Here is a 20172-nt window from a genome sequence, read left to right as displayed (position 1 = left end):
AAATGCCAATGAATAGCAATCTCACAGTTCAGTGAAAATAAAAAGCGTTCCTAATATGTTTTAATATTTAAAACGTTACAACAACATTTCATTTTCTGAGCTCATAAAAATTTCCCAAAATTTTAATTGATTGAAATTTCCCAAAATTTAACATTATCATTGGCAGAGCCGAACATTTTTCTCAGTACCTTTCTCTCCCAGATTAACAAACGTTCCTGATCTTTTTTTACTTAGTCCAGATTTGTTATTTAGTATTATTGCATCCAAAATTTCATTCCACGAGAGTTTCAAATTGGTTGATAAAATTCGGTTGAGCAATATCAGCGCTACTTTTCAGAGAGCACCCAATTCAACATAACCCAAGACAAAATTCCTGATGGTACCATTACCATCAAAGAATTATGATGGTTTAAGTAAGATTCTTGATGGCCCAACATGTGTTGATGGTAACCATCATACAACAATTTCCATCTAGTTTTGATGGTCCAACAAATTTCCATCATTACAAAATGTTGCTTTATGTTATGATGGTAAACCATCAAGCAATGTTTGATTTTTGATGGACCTATATAAGCCATCATATTTTGATGGCAGATGTTGTTTTACCATTATGATGGTCAACCAACAAGTTATGTTTTCAATTTGTTAAATACGGAACGTGTACTTCTAAAAAAAAAATAAAATATGAACGGGATTATTTCAGTATTTTATTGTTTCGGGGTGTTATAGAACACGATAATAAAAAAAGTTTATTTTTTAAAAACATAATATATAAATTTTTATTTTATTTTATAGCTGTCGACCCAATTTTGAGTTAAAAACTACCAATGTTCAATTCCATAACCCTGAACCCAATTCAGAAGATAAGGTAACTCCTGGATCAAGCATTGAGAGAAATTTGCCTTAGCGGAGGACTTTTTGATGGAACTAACCAGCATCTGCGTTATACGGAGAGAAAAACCACGAAAATCTGCCATCGTTAGCCTGACGGCAAGGGGACTCTAACCCATGATCTGTCGTCTATCGATCACTGAGGATATTTTACGTCAGCGCTGTGCAAGATTCGTATAGACCAGCCATCGCTGGTTTTCGAAACAGGGTCACCTCATTGGGAGGTGTGCGCTCTATCCCCTGAGCCACCACGGCTTTTGATATATAAATTAAGAAAATTTTAAAAAATTGGTAGAAATAACTAAATAAAGATATTTAAGTTTAGATTGTGTAGTTTACTTTGTTCTGGCCTCTTCAAAAAGCTGTCTCTTTTAAACACAGTATTTCAAAATAAAAAATGTTCGGCCAATTAATGAGAACTCATGTTCAGCCAACGACAATGGTCACTTCTGGCATATCGGTCATTTTCCGTTCTAAAAGTTCAGTTCAGTTCTAGTAAACGTTTCAGCTTCCATTTCTTTTCAAATTAAAAACACATTTTTCTAATGCGAATAATTTAACGTAGAGTGTATTAAACAAATTGCAAAACGATAAAAAACGTATTAGCAATCTGTAGGTTAAACGCTGCGTCAATTAGTTAAGCTTTTTAGAAGATAAAAAGTAGTTTTATCTATAGCAGTGGTTTCCAACTGGCGGTCCGGGGGCCGCATCCAGCCAACGAAGCCTTTTTTTGTGGCGCACGAACTCAAATATACTAGTTGTCCTTTTTTTGCGGACAATTTTCGTAAAATATCTATATGGGTTTAAAATACTTTTCTCGTTAATAAAAACCTAATTTCTTCGTTTCTGTGAAATTTATCATACCAATGGTGCAAAAAAATTCAGGTTTTGCATCCAAGCCAAGAAAATATGTATTCAAATACAAAATTAATCGTGTACGTTGCTCTTTTCTATTTCATTTTTTTGTATTTTGAGAATATAATTTAGCATGTGTGTATCAGAAATTTTCTCGAAGAAATTCGCCGATTTAACTTTTTGAAACCACTCATTTTAGACGAAAATATTTACACATACATTTGTAAATTTAAAATGTAAATATCTATTCTCTGGTGGTTGCAGCAGAAAAACCTCAATTTTCTCATTGAACATTTTGTGTGCTACTACGTAAGTTTTAATACCAACCTTTTTAAAGTTTTATATCTTAACAATTAGATATCTGTTGCACATTAATTATTTAATACATGGGTGCACATTAAAGTTATTGTAGCCCGAATTTTTTAACATGCAATTAAATATTTTTAAAAATCAATTTCTTATTTTAATTTGTAAGTCAATATTTTCGTTTTGTACAACTTGGTAAAAATCTGACAGTAATTTTTAATGTTCCTTCAAACATAAAAGAGTCCCACATAAGATTTTGATAAAGATGCGGCCCGCCATTTGATTTGTGTTTTTAATTGTGACCCCGGCCTCATGTAAGTTGGAAACCCCTGAAGCAAGGAGTTAAAACAATGGATTTTCGATATTACCTCTCAGAAAAATGACAAATGTTCTAAATTCAGCCAGTAAATATTTGCTATCTGCAGAAAGAAATAAGAAGCAAATCGCTGCACCTGTTTTCGACTAATAAGAATACAAACATTTTAGACTTTCAGTTATATATAAAGAAACATTACATTAGCAACGTAACATAGAAAACGTTTTAAAAAGCGATATTTTTTTCAGCAAACAATTCGATAAATGTCGATTTTTTAAAACCACTTCTCAACTTTTAACTTCGCCTTTGTTTTTGAAAAAAATAAGATAATCTATCTTTTCGGTAGTAATTAGTCCTGCAACAACAGATAAACGCGACATAGTATATTGTTTTATTCATTCCGTACGAAAATGTCAATAATTGAAGTAAATTGAGCGAATAATACAAAGCATCACGGTAAACGGAAAAAAGTTTTAAAATGAGAGCATAGAAAAAACTGGATAAGTTTTTCATAGTGCTTTTTATGGTTTGCGATTTCTATTCTTGTTAAAAAAAAAGTATATTGAATTACTTAAAATATACTTGTAGTATCAAACTCACTGACCGGAAAAATTCTAGAATCGAAGATGAATTGTAACAAATATGTTTTGTACTAAACTCTCGAATTAGTGAAAGAAGGGTATAATTATATTCAATTAATAAACACGTTATGAAAAAAACAATTTTTACCGATAATATAAATTCATTTTATTTTTATAAGAGATTATATCTGTCAGCAAACTTTTGAAAATTCTATTTTCGTATTTTTGGAAAGTACAACTCTTTAAAAAAATAAAATAAGTCGCAGTAGTAGTTTGTTAGTTACGTTTTCAAGTAACTAACAAACGTATAGTGCACAAAATAAAAAAGTGAACATCCTAAATAACTTTTTATGCAATGATTAGATTTTAGTCTCAATGGTTCGAGGTTCTACCTTAATTATTGCTAATTATACAGCAAAAACAATATTATAATTTAGGAGACAAAGACACAAAAACGAACCTTATCTGAATAAACTTACTTTTTTTTTTGACGTAATTTTTATTTCACAAGAGTTCTTCAACCGATTCTTTTCAAATGTCGGATTTCGTCATTCAGAATTACGTAGATTAAATTGGTGTAAAAATTTGCATACCAATTAATTCAAAAATTTTATTAAATTAAATAATCAAACAGGATGAGCATTATTTTTACATGGAAATATCTTTGGATAAACAAGTTTTATAATTTTGAGCAAAAAAAATTTTGTAATTCTGTTAATTAGTTCTTGAGTTATGTCGAAAGATGCAAAAAATAAAATTTCTATTAAGAGGTTCAAACTTTCGGCCGCTTTTAATGCCAAAGGGACCGTATTCCCCAGATTGCGGCTGCACCCCCATATTTTGAACATTAAGCACTCTAATCTGTTTAGGGAAAAATATGTTTATTAATCTACGATATGTTTTTGCATCTGATTTCGTAACTGAAAAAATTATATTTCGAATGCGCCCTTAAAGCTTATACAAAAATGACATAGACAATATAGGTTAATAATATTTTTTTTTTATATTCGAGAAGAATGTCAATTACAATATTTATCACAAACATTTTTATGTACTAACAACTCTGATAAGCTTTTGAAAAACGTCAATTTTGTACTTAAAAAAAATGAGTGTTTACATTTTACACCAACATTAAATATCAATATCATTCAACTAGTGGAAATGTCATCATCCATTTACCAAACATTTATTAATTTAAAATTAGGGTAATAAATTAGCATTTCACTAAGTTAACAAGTTATATAGATGTTAAATTATTTATATCCAAAAGCTTTTCTTTAAAAAATATATTTATTTACACAGCGCAGAAGTCATGGACAATATCCTCAAAGATTCAAGCATAACGTGAAGTACTTAAATCATTCTCCATTTAATTTAGGAAAATAATGGTTATCTAAAAATTTGGTTCAATTTAGTTAAATAATTTCCTATATTAATATGCTATAAAATAATCACTAATGATTATTTTATAGCATATAAATAAATAACAATATAATAAGAAAAATTTCCAAGGTCTTTAACAATTGAACCAAATAGTCCTCTTTACGCAACTTAACAATATGTCATATAGGAGCATGCTTTTACAAGAGCTATTGTGGTGGCGTAAGTTAAACAGGGTCTAAAAATGACCGATGATTTGAAAAATATATTAAAGAATAAAGGAGGTAGATAGAAACATACGTACGAGCTGAGTACTGTTTAGGAAACGAGAACTTCACTCTCAGTAAGTTTCAAAATTAGTTACCAAGTTGGTGCTGCTGACTGAGAAAACCTATAGAAACTTGGTCTCAAAATAACCACCATTTGAAAGCAGATGCACTAACTTTGATTTAGTGCTTTTCCTAATCATCAGCGCCATCTGTTGACGAGTTTTTGTTACCAATTTTGAACCTCTTAAGTACAAACCTAATCTCCTTTCGATTTTTTTTTTTAAAAAATCAGCGGCCATTTTTGGAACAGACATGCTAACTAGAACTTGTAATCACATGTTAACATAAGAGCTTAGTAAAATTTTTAGTTATTAACTGAGGTAGCTTTAATTTAAAAATAACTTCTTGACACTTAAAAGAGACGAACTTTTTCTTCCAACTCACTAGAATAAAACATTGATTAACAGGGTGAGTAGCCAAATTTTTTAACAAAAAATAAGCACTCAAAAATATTTTTAAGCACTTAAAAAAATTCATAACTTGGCAGAGTGGGCACGTTTTTGACAATTAACGGTTTTACCCGTCATGTCAAAAAAAAAAAAAAAAACTTTTGTCATAGTGCTTGACAATTGCAAAAAATCATAAAATTTTGAAACATCTAAAACGAATGGCGTTTTCATACGCTACGGACAGACGTTGAATTAATTGTGAAAACGTAGAATAGAACAATGCGAAAAGTGTCTTTTTGCATACTTCATGGCGAAATTCATCATGATAAAGGAAAAATAACATTTTGGAAAAGGGAAAATTAAGCACTTTTAAAAAACGCTACGCACCCTGTTAAATTAGCTTGCTCACTTCTTCATAGTTATAAAAAATAAATGAAGGATGATACGAATTAAAATATTTTATCTCTTACAACACAATCCAAACTGCGCAATGAGACTGGTGTGATCAGAGCCCAAGTGAGCATTTGGCAATCCTCCGATATCATCAATATCGTCCTTTCGCATTAGGCCATACACACCTAACAGTTTTAATTTCCCTTCAGTGTAAGTATTAATATTTTGCTTCTCTCTAACGGTATAAAAAATGTGGTCCACAGTATTGTAATCACAGCCAGTCATGGACGTGATAGGCATGTCTTTTGGATTATCGGTTTGAAACTTGTAGGCAGGTATGAATTTGAAATTGTGAGAAAACTGAAGGTCGCTTTGCTCGCACCTACCATCACTACTATCCATATCTTCAGAGTCGTTTGAATTGGCGGCTTTATTGGTTTTGAAATCTACAGACGTTTTTGGCACGGCTGATTGCTTGGAAGCTAGATCTTGGGCTAGTTTATCATGACCCATTGCTTTTAAAGTAGTTATCCAACGCGGATCATCCGATTTACCGATTGCTAACAATATACTGGGGTCCACAGATTCGATTGTCGGTGGATTAGCCAAGTTACTAGACCCACTGCCTGAATTAGCAAATGATTGACTATTTGGTACAGAAGTTGATAGTTTATTTTCTGATGTATCCTCGTAACGACTAGATTGATTTATACCGAGTTTGTGCAAAGATAATTGCTCACCATTCACACATTTGCCCCTTTTCTTTCCGTCTGTCTGTCCTGACATATCTCCAGATAAAACATTGGTTAGATCAACAAATCCAGACTCGATAAACTGATATAAAGGGGAATGTGGTTCGATATTGAAATCCCCACAGAGGATTATAGGATGATAATGATGCTGACCATCACTAGAGATTTCCTTCAAAGCTAATCTTTCAAGTTCTGCAAGAAGTAGTCGAAGCTGGCACAGTTTCACTTCCCCTCTTCTGGGATTAAACAACAAATGGGTGGTAGCAACATGGAGATTGATGTCCCTTAAATTTGGATGAATGGGTTTCAAAACAGCAATTAAACCAACATTGTCCCTATTTAAAAACTTGTTCCCATTTGCTTTGAACTCAACCTCACAATGTTGAAGAAGATCGAACTTCTTCTTTCGCCACAAGATGGCACAACCATCGCCTTTACTGCTTGTCTTCTTCTTGAAAATCGATTCGAATCCATTAGTTTGAAAAAGTTCCTTGATTCTGTACTCAAACACATGCTGTTCAACTTCTTGCAAGCATATAATATCACTTCTGCTGTTCAAGATTTCCGGCAAGATCCTGGAAACTCGATAATCTTCTTGAAGAAAAGTATTGCTGCAGTGCTTGTACAGGAAACGATGATTTTCCACCGCTACTTGGCTTAATATGTTATAGGTCATAACAGAAAATTGAAAACCCCATTTTGGACGTCTCTTGCTCAATTTTGTTTGCTTCCATCGTCGAAAATGGGCAATTTTGTTTTTGATAATGTCTTCAATGCTCATTGCACCTTGTCGGGCCATGTCATGTTGATGTGGCGGCGAAAAACCTATAAAATACAAAGAAAAATGGTTAGACATGATAATATTTATACAAGGTATATATATATTATCGTATATAAACAATATTTATACACGATAATATAATATACAAGGTAGAAAATCGTATACCATTCCTCGTCAATACGAAATTTTGATCCAAATACTTCCAGAAGAATATTTTTTATTGCGAATTGTATTTTAAATTTCATTGCGAAGCTTTTGTGAGGCCATGAAACTATCCGCTAGCCGTTTTTAACATTGTTTCTTCACACATTTTTCAAAGAAAAAAAAAAGGTTTCGAACATGTTGCAATTCACAGTTGGCACTATTGACAAAGGCTGAGGCAGAGTAGAGAGTACGTGTTGACATAAGGCTAACAGGTACTTCGAAAGATTCAACCATTCATGGGTTGTTTAGCGAATGAAAACTAGTAATAGAATGTATAGCAATATAAAAAAGCTGTTTTAAAACATCTTTTTTATTTGAAAAACGCCTCATTAAAATACTCAGCAGATTATATGCGTTATTGTTTTATACATCAAGCAAAAGTGTTATTTATTTGGTTTGAGTTCAAAAGACCGAGTTCTTCGGCCGGGATAGCCTGGTTGGCAGGAGGCTGAGCCGGGAGTTCGAAACCAGCCGGCCAAAGACTCCCGTGTAATAAATGGTGACTGGTGCGCGTTAAATCTGTCGGGTCACAAAGCCCTCCATGTTCCCATAATAAATCAATACCTCTGGGGGTACTGAATTGGAGATTGATCGTTCTCTGGTTCAGGTCAAAATTACGACCGAAATTCGAATTTTTGTCCATAGATCGCACCCCCTCTGCCTTAATGGCTGAAGACAACAACTGAGTTTTTCAAAGATTCCTTATTTCCTTCACTTAATTCTTCAATTAAAAGTGTTTTTCAGTAAACTTAGTGTGATGTTACAAATAAAACATGTGGGTCCGAAAGAAATAGCTAATTAATTTATTTTTAACTCGGTTAGACTTATACTGCGAAATTCTCTAACTATGATTAATAATTCGAAGTTTGTAAAAATAGAAATAATTATACATTCCAAATAGAAATTTCCTATTTTGCAAAATTACTTCAACTACTTTTACAAAAACAAAAATATAATTCAAATACTTCAACCATTTCACAAATTTCAAATCACACACAAGTGAGGAAAATACAAACAGGAAATAACTAATAAAAATGACACTTTCTTCCTAGTTTTTTTTAAATCTATTTAAATCAGGTTTAAAGGGTTCATCAGTTTCCTTTAGAACAAAAATAGCATTTTCATTTTCGAAAAGTGAATTCGATAATTTTTTTTTGTACCGGTATCTTCACACAAATTCGAACTTTTTTTTATTTTTTTTATTCGCTTACACTACGCATCATTAAACAAAGTCATCTTTCCTGCAAAGTCCTCACTTATTGTATTGTTTCCTCATTTTGTTTTCCCCCATTTTGTAGATGAGTGACGTTAGGGCTAACTCCCACGAATTCAAATGGTTAACGTCGACCGTTATCTTTCCGCTTCTATGATCCCAAGAATGACATAACGTGTATTTTAAGTTACAAACATATTATCTAGAGTTTGTTTAGAAAATTTGATTATAAAGTCATTGATTCATCCCTCTCGGAAATAACGTTCGTGAAAGAAATAATGATCAGAGAGTTTTGGACTGTTGCCAGTTAATATTTGTTAAAGTATTGAAAAAATCCTTTTAAAGGAACACTACTATGATTATGCGAGATGTCGATTTATTTCGGAAACAACGATCGTAGCGGGAATAAAGGTTACAGAGTTTCAGGCTTTTCCCACTTAGTGTTAAAGTATAAAAAGGAATTCTAAGTTTATATTTTGTAACTGAAAATTAAACAAACATATCATCTAGAAGTTGCAAACATATTATCTAGAGCTTGTTTAGAAAATTTGATTATAAAGTCATTGATTCATCCCTCTCGGAAATAACGTTCGTGAAAGAAATAATGATCAAAGAGCTGTGGACTGTTGCCACTTAATATTTGTTAATGTATTAAAAAAAAATCGTTTTAAAGGAACACTACTATGATTATGCGAGATGTCGATGTATCTCGGAAACAACAATCGTAGCGGGAATAAAGATGACTGAGTTTCAAGCTTATCCCACTTAATGTTAAAGTATAAAAAGGAATTATATGTTTATATTTTGTAACTGAAAATTAAACCAACATTTCATCTAGAAGTTACAAACATATTATCTCGAGTTTGTTTAGAAAATTTGATTATAAAGTCATTGATTCATCCCTCTCGGAAATAACGTTCGTGAAAGAAATAATGATCAAAGAGCTTTGGACTGTTGCCACTTAATATTTGTTAATGTATTAAAAAAAAATCGTTTTAAAGGAACACTACTATGATTATGCGAGATGTCGATGTATCTCGGAAACAACAATCGTAGCGGGAATAAAGATGACTGAGTTTCAAGCTTATCCCACTTAATGTTAAAGTATAAAAAGGAATTATATGTTTATATTTTGTAACTGAAAATTAAACCAACATTTCATCTAGAAGTTACAAACATATTATCTCGAGTTTGTTTAGAAAATTTGATTATAAAGTCATTGATTCATCCCTCTCGGAAATAACGTTCGTGAAAGAAATAATGATCAAAGAGCTTTGGACTGTTGCCACTTAATATTTGTTAAAGTATTAAAAAAGTCATTTTAAAGGAACACTACTATGATTATGCGAGATGTCGATTTGTCTCGGAAACAATGATCGTAGCGGGAATAAAGGTTAGTTTCAGGCTTATCCCACTTAATGTTTTTCTCTTTTAGAGTTTAATTAATTCCTAACGGGTTGATAATTACACCGAAGATTTATTCTCGTTTTCTTAAATTAAAGAAAACTATTCAAATAACCAGATATAGGGGATAAGTAACAACAAAAAGGATATATTTTAACATGAAGTATACATGACAATGGCTATTACTATAACTACATTAAAAATGTAAATGTCTTTTTCAAGAATCTTTTGACAGTTAACAATGCCATCTAGTGGTGGTTCAAGAAGTATATTTCCACAATGTTAAAGTATAAAAAGGAATTCTATGTTTATATTTTGTAACTGAAAATTTAGTCGACATGCTTCGTCTCATGAAAAATAACATCTTAATGAGATAAAAAACACTTAAAAAATAACATCTTAATGAGATAAAAAAAACTTAAAAAAAAACAAACAATAAAAATAGATTTGTTTATTTCTTTTCCGACGAAAAGTTTATTGCAGAACAAATTTTTTATTGCAGTAAAAATTCTACGGATTTTCTAGTTCTTTTTAGACAGCTTGGCGGCGGCCATAAACTGTGACTCATATTAAATTACTAACGTAATTTGCGGCGATCTATTTATTTAAGTAAACACAATGGAAAAATAACTGATCACATTGCAAGTGAATTAACTGCAATACGATCATTATTCTGATATAACTTTGTAAAGTTTACGTGAATTATGCCACTCTATGCACAGTGAACTATGTTCACATGTCATAATCGAGGTGCAAAGTAGTGTGGTTTTACAAAAGGAAATGAAACATACTATTCACATGTTTTTTAATTTCGTAATGTTGACCAAATGTATATTTGGTCAAAGTTACGACCAGTGGTACACATCGACAGTTCTGTGTCTACAGATTCATATCTATGAATCGTAGAATTGAATGGTAGCTTTTTCTTTCCCCTCCTCTAGATAAAGTTCGAAAAACGGAATTTGGATGAGTTCCCCTTCCTCTAGATAAGGTTCGATTAACGGAATTTGAATTAGTTCCCTTCCCACTAGATAAGGTTCGATTAACGAAATTTGGATTAGTTTCCTTCCCACTAGATAAGGTTCCATTAACGGAATTTGAATTAGTTCCCTTCCCACTAGATAAGGTTCCATTAACGGAATTTGGATTAGTTCCCCCCCCACTAGATAAGGTTCGATTAACGAAATTTGGATTAGTTCCCTTCCCACTAGATAAGGTTCGATTAACGGAATTTGAATTAGTTCCCTTCCCACTAGATAAGGTTCCATTAACGGAATTTGGATTAGTTCCCCCCCCCCACTAGATAAGGTTCGATTAACGAAATTTGGATTAGTTCCCCTCCCACTAGATAAGGTTCGATTAACGGAATTTGAATTAGTTCCCTTCCCACAAGGTTCGATTAACGGAATTTGGATTAGTCCCCCCCCCCACTAGATAAGGTTCGATTAACGAAATTTGGATTAGTTCCCTTCCCTCTAGATAAGGTTCGATTAACGGAATTTGAATTAGTTCCCCTCCCATTAGATAAGGTTCGACACTAGATAAAGGTTCGATTAATGGAATTTGGATTAGCGAGTTTCAACAGTAATATAAGTATGAAAAGAGAACAAGGTGCAAGAAGAGAGTGCCCCAGGTTCATCAACCTAAGGGTAAAAGATAATTTCATTATGAATAAATAAATAAGTATGCATATGTATAAAAAAACAGCAAGAAATTGTGGGCGATCTCCTGAAAGCCGTTTTTCTTTTATTTTATTTTTCGCTTTCAATCCAAGGTCATTGTCATCCAGGTGAAAGCCAGATTTGCTTTTCCGGTGTACCACGACCTTGCTGTGTGGGATTTTCTTTGCAGATCCATCAACACACGCCCACTGCCACATATTAGGCACCACGTATGGAAATTTTTTTTTTTTTTTGGATGAACATAGATAACCGTTATGTCAAAAACAAACTTCAAGAAAAAAATTATCGAAATGAACTAATCCGTATTTGAGAACTTCTGTTTTATAAGTGAAAAAAAAAATTAAATTGCTCGAGATACAGCATTGCAAACTTGGAATTGCAGACTTGGTCGATCATCTCTAGAACTACTAGATCGATTTTAATGAAATTTGATATGTTCGTACATTTATACAATACAAAACAAATAACCATTCAACAATTGTAATACACACACATTATCATGCGTAACACTCGTTGGGGTCGGAAGGTATGAAACAGCGGATGCAGAATAAAAAAAAAAGGGGTTAATTGGGGGTATGGCCTCCTCTTACAGATATACAGGCCTTGCAGTTCGATTTCATACTTGAAATAAGGCAGTTTAACATTTCATGTGGCAGTTGGCCTGAATTGTCATGTGGCTATTTCATACCGTCCGACTTCAACGCGTGTTACGCATGATCAAGTGTGTGCATTACAATTGTTGAACGTTTATTTGTTTTGTATTGTATCATTGTATGTACACATCAGATTTAATTAAAATCGGTCCAGTAGACCAAGTCTGAAAATTCACTTAATTTCTGACACAAGTCTATTAAACGTTTTAAATTTCGTTTAAAAAAATTAAACACCAAGTGCTAGTGAAAAGTAATTAACCAGTACTAATTGGATAGTAATGCCTGAAAAGGTGCATTCTATGTCTATCGTATCGTATTTTAAAATGACTAAAAAAATTATTTTCCCGGATGTCCGAAATCACCATCGATGAAGAGAGAGGAGATTAGCAAACTAATATAATAATCATTTTTAATTGGCCTTAATCTGTCATTTCTTGAAGTGTTTTAACAATATTTGCGCACCTATTAATAATTTGTGCAATCTAAAACGACAAGCTGTACTGCGAATGGTTTTGTGTAAGTCTCGAACATTATTTATGTGCAAAACACTAAAATGACTTGTATTTTGTGGTTCTGTCTTTTCAGCATGGACATATTTCTTTAATTTATCCCCCCATACATAATTATCGATCCCAAATATTAGTTATTCTATTTCGAATTTTGGTTATTTACTTAGATAAAATATCTTTGAACAACTTGCGGAGATGGAATTTGTTTGGTCATATGATTTAGGTTCTTTTTCTTCAGCCAATATAGCAGTTTTGAGAACAAACAGTATATGATTGAGTAAAGTTCGCCCATTCCTGCCTTTACTGTTCTTACAACAAATACTTTGATGCAAAGATTGTTGAAATGAAATGAAGATTTCCTTTTGAACCTTTGCAAACCAATCTTTTATTCTCAAAATAAGTTGTACCGAAATATCTGCATTATTTTTATGCTACATTTCGTGCTGCTATATTGCATAACAAGTTCACAGCAAGAGGAATTATGCTTCATCAATTAATAAGATTATTTCTGATAGATGAATTGCACACAAAGTTTACTAATATCACCTCGGCAATGAAAATTGAAAATAACAAATAATATAAATTTTTTTTTTTTTGAAGTCAATTCCTAGTTAGGTTAACAAAGAAAATTTTTATTTTAGTTACTTTTTTTTAAATAATTACAATTAATATAAATATGTATATACATATGACAGAATCACAATATTAAGTAGCAAAATAGAAATGTGCTATTTTGCTACTTAATATTGTGAAATAGTTGATGGTGGTCTATAATTTCTCAGTCTATCCATCTCTTATAATGCTTTTATATCCAGCTAAATATCTTACATAAAAGATATTTTCCCCCATATAAAACTAAAACTAATTAATTAAATTTAATTATTGAATTAACATTTGAAAAAACTGTATTATCATCAAGTGTCATCCACTACAAGCTTAAAAAAAATGTATTTGAACTTGAGTGGATGAATTAAAGTATTTAATTAACGACTGAAAATTTGAACAAGATATATGAATATAGATAGAGAGAGAGTGTGAACTAATAGTAAAATTAGAGTGTGAACTAAGTGAGAGAGTGTGAACTAATAGTAAATTGACGATTGAAAATTTGAACAAGATATATGAATATATATAGAGAGAGTGTGAACTAATAGTAAATTGACGATTGAAAATTTGAACAAGATATATGAATATATATATAGAGAGTGTGAACTAATAGTAGGTATTGAAAAATGAAACGAAATTGCCCTTTAAACTCCAAGCACACGCGGAAGGGAAGCATGTTCGAAGCAAACACCATACATCTTACTCATCTGCATACTTCAAAAACGCGAACTTATTAAAAAACAATTTGAACTTATAAACCAGGATATCTAATAAAAAAAAGTATCTGCATTTTAACAACAATTCAAAAACTTCATATCTGACGATAGAGTTAAGGTGTTTTCACCTAAAGAAGGAGTTGGCGTCAAGGCACACGAAACAAAATATCAGCAAACACTTTAACAGATGACGAAAATGAATAAATTGTCCACCCACTAGATAACGTACGCGGAACAATTATATCAAACGAAAAAATGCCGGAAGGACAAATGGGAAATTATTCACCCAAAGAACTTTTCAAGACTGATGACTTAGTAGTAAAAGCCCAACATTGAAATATTCTTTTTTTGAAGATAACGCAAATATGCAAATTAGACCAAGTAATTACAGAGAATAAAGAAACGTTTCACACTTTCGATACCTAGACAAGAGGGTCTCTGTCAAAAATATCTGTACCGCTCCCATTAGATATGCGGAAATTGATACAAATAAACGAAGTTTTAATATTTTAAGAAAAGCATATAATTTTTTAGAGATGCCACTGGTACTGAACGCCCTAGGTCAATGCTTGATATAACAATTAATTGACTAGATGTAGTGGTTTGATAATAGTACAACACCTAGCGTTGACAGGAAAATTGAGCAGCAAAAATGTTTAACTTTCATTTAGTTGCGCGGGTAAATGAACTTAAACTCATTTAACCTTTATGATAACTTATAGCAAGAAAAATTCAGGGTGAAGTCTTTTAATGTTAAAATATCGAAGAAGAACGTATTTTCTATAGCCAGTGTTTCCCAAAGTGTGGTACGTGTACCCCCAGGGGTACGGGAACAGTTTATCCGGGGTACGCATTCTTATGTGAAATATCTTGCAACAAACGAAAATTTCAAATTTTTTTATTTAAAAACAAAGCTAGCCATGAAAATTTACGATTACGTATTTTTCTATCGGCTATTTTTTGCAGAGTTAACAGCTAATAATTAGTGGTGCCAAAAGCCAGTTGCGATTTTTAACTTTTGTGCAATTTTTTTTACAATAAAAAATTCATTCCTATTTTTTATTAGTGGTACCCAGCGTTACGAAAAATTTAGAAAGGGTACACAAAAGTCATAATTTTGGGAAACACTGTTCTATACGAATATTTTGTAACTTAAAACAGTATCTTAGTCTTGATATCGTGGATATATTGCCTTAAGGGAAAACAATATATTTAAAAAAAATATTGCAGTTTTTTAAAGTTTTTTTTTTAAGATTATTGTATTAAAATATTGAGTAGATTTTCCCAAAAGTGTAAAAGTTACAGCATAATATGTAGCACGCAGTGCACGGTGACATGAATGAACAAGTAAACTTGTGCCCTCAGTTGATTAATGGATTTGTACCCTCCTAACTAAACGTTTAGTAAAACACTCTCATTACAGCTATTTTATTGAAATTAATTGTTTAAATTATGTAAGAAAACGAATTAATTAGGATTCTCACTCAATTTCAGAAAAAAAAAATTCTTAACTTTTCCAGGTATACCTTTAAATTTCAATGAAAATCGAGGCCGTATTTTCATTAGAAAACTTTTGATTTTTTTATTTGTAATGCGAATTATAAGATTTTTTGTGTAAAATTTTTTTTCTTCATGAAATGATGATGGATACCTTTCAGTTTGACTAAAATGTGAAATTTTTATAACAAATAATTGTAATAGAGGTTAGAATTATTTAACTCGAATCTCAATAGCTGATTACTGTCAATGACAATTTTAAGACTAGTTATTTTCCAGGTCAAAGTTCTTGTAAAAAAAAAAAAAAAAAAAAAATGCAACTTTCTCTAACTATTCCCAGATTTTTGGAGTTAAAATAAAATTCACTGACAATTCCTGGTTGTTCTCCCTGATCCGTGGGAACCCCGATTAATGGTGCTTTCAAAATATTCAGTTAAAATCGCAACCTATTTAGCTGTAATAATTCTTAATGAAAAAAATTAAAATGACAAATAAAATTTCAGCTGATACTCTAAAAACATATGAGCTGTCGCATAAAGGTTAGATTGACAAGAAAAAGGGGCTTAACTATCACTTAAAACTGTTAGAGAAGAAGCAACCTATGAACCTGGTATGAATGCATTATAATTAGTGGCAAAATTTTAATTACTCATAGGTACTATTGATCACAAAACTTTAAACGCATTTTACTCGAATATATTTGCTTTATCTATAACAAGTACAATTTTCAACCAATGGTATTTACTTTGAATTTTGACACACAAATAACCTGCCAACATTGAAAATGTAAAATAACGGAGATTTTTACTAGCGACATTTTTTAGGCTACGAGTAAAGTTTTGATACAGCATGCATAAACATGCAAGCCAAAAAAGATAAATTCAAAAATGGAAATAATATTAGCACTTACATTTAGTGAAGTATAAAATATGCATATAAATCTTAATCTTAAGAAGAATTTTTAACTACTTAAACTATTAATACTCAATATACCTCAGTACTGACAATAGCACTATCTGTTGAAGAATAAGAGAAGTATTTCTGCCATCAGTAGATACTTATCACAATTTCTTTAACAAATGCGGAGAAATTTGAGAATATACAGGTAAACAGGAGACTTGGCAGGTAATAGTTTGCACCGTCTTTGGTAGGTCTTTTTTTTTTAATTGAGTAAACTGGTTTTAATTAAAACACAAAAATGAAATTTATTTTGTCCCTTGTTGACTTTTTTTCTTTCAAAACACCGCCATTTTGAAAAAAAAAAATTTAATTCTCAAAAAAATAGATTACTAACACTCTTTATATTCACAAAACCGGATTTTCTCTATATTGACATACACGTCATTTTTCATTATTAGATGTCGCTGGTTAAACTTAACCTAAAAGTTACTGACAGTAATAAAAAATAGCACAATATTCGCTAAAAAGCATCCTTTCATTTGGCGACAGAGACTTTGAACAGAAAGGTTAGCTTTTAAGAACATATTTCAGTGGAAGTGAGGAAAAATTGTGAACGGATTATAAATAAATATACAACTTATTTTGTAGAGCGTTCGCCTTTCAATGAAGTAAACCGAGTTCGAACCCCAGCAATGGCAGGTCGATACGAATTCTGCATTCGGCTTGCACCGACCACAGTGCTAACGTAAAATGACCTCAGTGGTAAACGAATCATAGGTTAGAGTCTCCTTGCCGTCAGACTAACCGTGGGAGGTTCTCGTAGTGTTCCTCTCCATGTAACGCAAATCTGGGTTGATTTCTTCAAAAAGTCCTCCACGAAGGCAAATTTATCCCAATACTTGATCCAGGAGTTCCCTTGTGCTTTGGATTGTGTTCAAAATTACAAGGCTACGACGTAGACCATTAGTAGTCGTAAACCCCAAAATTGGGCCGGCTGTTCAACGACGGTTATAAAATTTTTAAAAAGAAATAGAATTAAATTTGTAAGCTATGGGGAGAGGGAAGTTTGGTGAAATGTTTGCAAACCCAAAACTACAATTAGCATGCAATTGTTCATGTTTAAACTTAATTAAAGGGTTTTAGAGCACAGTTGGATAGAACTTTCATTTCATTAATACAATAATGAAAACATCTAGAATTTACTAAAACATTTTTGTCACGCAACTTAGGTAATTCGAAGTATTATAATACTAATACTTAAATAAGTAACACAGAAACAGGAAAACAATTTGTCAGAGCTAGACCTGCAACTAGTAGCACTCCTTCGGCTAATTTGAGTTGGAAATCCCAAATTGGAATCATCAAAGTAACGGCACATAGAAACTAATATGTGATATCAACGAGAGAAAAAAAAAAAAAAACGTTTTGAGGCACTTGCAGCTGCATTATACAAAGCGATACAATTTACACCTTCTGCACATACCAAAGATGTAATTTTCTCGAGAGCAAAAAAATTGTCTCGTCACGCTACAAGGATGTAAGAGTCTATTGAAACCACAAAAAAACATTTACTTACAAGCGCCACAACTGCGGTTCTTAAAAGCGATGCGCATTAAATGTACAGATGGTCGTAAAAATATTAAAACAAATTAATGTTTCTTTTAAACGTCTTTGCATAAGTTCCAACACAATGCTAATGAAGCAATTAAATCCATTATATATTATACCGAAATAACAAACTACAACCTATATATTAATAGAAACAAAAACTTAAGTCTAAAGTTTTTCTTATCAAAATAACCTAAGAAATAAAAATTGGAAAAAAAAAAGGATTTACAGCTATGACATAGTTATTTGTTGCGTAGAAACCTGTGTTTGCAATTCAGTGTAATTCAAAGACACGGTTCTGTTTGAATCTTCAATTAATATTATACTAGTTCTTAAAACGCACGAAATTCTCTAGTACCATCTGCCTACTTCTTTATCCCTATAATAATTAAAATTGATTTCACTTGTTTTGCAGTCATAATCTATTATTTATTTAGCGGTTCGATTCATTCATCTCGAAGAATTTACACATAAAAAAATTACAGGAATTATCAAAATTATTCATAAACGTAACGTTCCGAATTGTAATAATAAAAAAGCATGGATGTTCAAAGGCTTCATATGTGATAGCTCCAATTTGTATTAAAATGCAGACACTAAATGTACTGTATTTGACAAAACTTACAAATGGAACATTGCAGACATTTTTTCACCACACAGCGGAAGGTATTTCGTATGAGAAACATATTTTAAACAACAAGTTTTGTATTAGTAAATTTGAGGAAATCAATCAGACAAATCTATCAATAAATCAGATGGGCTTAAATAATAATCAGGAGAAAGTTTTCCAAGTGCTTATGTTAACCCTACAATTAACTTGATGAACGAATCTTTTAGCTCAATCGTTCATCTATTCCAAACAAGTGATTCTAGCTTCATTCACCTTATTATTGCTGGAGGTTCAGTCTATTATCAGCAGATGGCAGTCAGTACAATAAGAGGCGTTCATAACTTCTTCTGGATGATACGAATGTATCGATTTACACTAAGGCTCCTATACTATGATCACTATCCTATACTCTAATTGACACTAATCTGAGCTACTATGACGTCATAGGAAGACTGCAAGACTTCCTTTTTTTAAAATTTTTGTTTAATACGATTGTCATGCCGCCCATATAAAAAAGAAAGTATCAAATAATAGCGAAGATTTTAGTGGTTTAAAAAAAATGTTGATTAAAACGTCGATAACATTGAAAACATCGAGGAATATATTAATCATTATTGCATCATAATACAAAATTTAATACCTGTGGCAGAATGTTTTCGAGCTTTTTGCGACAAATCTCTCTAATACTTATAATGTATATGTCTTTATATGTAATATGTCTTTCTGTAAGACATTTTTAATATCGAGTTATTATATATATGTATATATTATTAGTTATAAGTAAAATATACACGTTATTAGTTTTAAGTAACAAAAACGCTTTGTGTTCTTAAATAAATAAAAAACTACGAATAGAATTAAAGTGTATATAATTTATTTTTCAGTTGTAAATGTAATTTTTAAAAAAAAATCTACATGTAAAAGAAGACATATTCTATTATTATCAACGATAATCTCCCGTTTTGACGGGAGGGAAACACACTAATTATTTCCTTTTCGCATTTTGTAAATCGTCATTACATTAAAAAAAAAATTAACTCGCAAAATCCGTGGCAGTAACTACCGATAAAAGATCTACGATATAATCACGCGAATCGGACTCTTCAAAAAGTGGTAACTCGAATGCGTGTTTCGTTACTGAGATTAGGTTGTTGTAATAAATAATATCACATTGAAAATATCGGATTTTAAAAACTCTGTGGAAATCAAAGGAAATAACTGCCGAATTTTATAACTGTAACTTTCTCTAATTTGCCTAAAAGGTTCTCGCAGAATGGTGAAATGCGCAAAAAGTAAAAATTAACACTGAGGGGTCCAAACTTTTGACCGCTCACCTGACAAAACTATAATTCCAAGATTGCTATCCCCTATATTAAGAAGGTCAGAAATCATAATCCGTCGAAGAAAAAAAGGTATGTTTATTCAGAGAAAGTTTTGAGTCTGATTTCGTAACTTAAAATACTGCCTGTAAATTAATTAGCATATTTGAAGTAAAAAGTTATTCAAGGTGGTCCATTTTTTGACGACGGCACGCCTATGTTAAACGTTACGAATTTGCCAGTTCATAAGTTACAGTAGTGTATCATAATTTTTTAGT

At 31.7% G+C, this 20172-nt stretch overlaps 1 protein-coding gene across 11 annotated transcripts in view; it reads right to left on the bottom strand.

Moving 5' to 3' along the window:
- Positions 1 to 3929: 3929 nt before the first annotated feature.
- The window catches only part of LOC107452822 (protein angel homolog 2), a 29405-nt gene continuing 13162 nt past the window's right edge, over positions 3930 to 20172 (bottom strand). For 10 of the 11 annotated variants that reach the window (XM_016069419.4, XM_016069416.3, XM_016069414.4 and 7 more), the window contains one exon: positions 3930 to 7017. In XM_016069419.4, the coding sequence (XP_015924905.1) occupies positions 5507 to 6991 (1485 nt within the window). In that variant the 5' untranslated portion in view covers positions 6992 to 7017 and the 3' untranslated portion in view covers positions 3930 to 5506. Of the gene's footprint in view, positions 7018 to 18590; positions 18683 to 20172 lie in introns of those variants that run through there. The other variant, XM_071185192.1, reaches the window with a different exon arrangement.

This window comes from Parasteatoda tepidariorum, chromosome 9, assembly GCF_043381705.1.
Source record: "Parasteatoda tepidariorum isolate YZ-2023 chromosome 9, CAS_Ptep_4.0, whole genome shotgun sequence".
Taxonomy (NCBI): Eukaryota; Metazoa; Arthropoda; class Arachnida; order Araneae; family Theridiidae; genus Parasteatoda; species Parasteatoda tepidariorum.
This window is presented reverse-complemented; position numbering and strand designations above follow the sequence as displayed.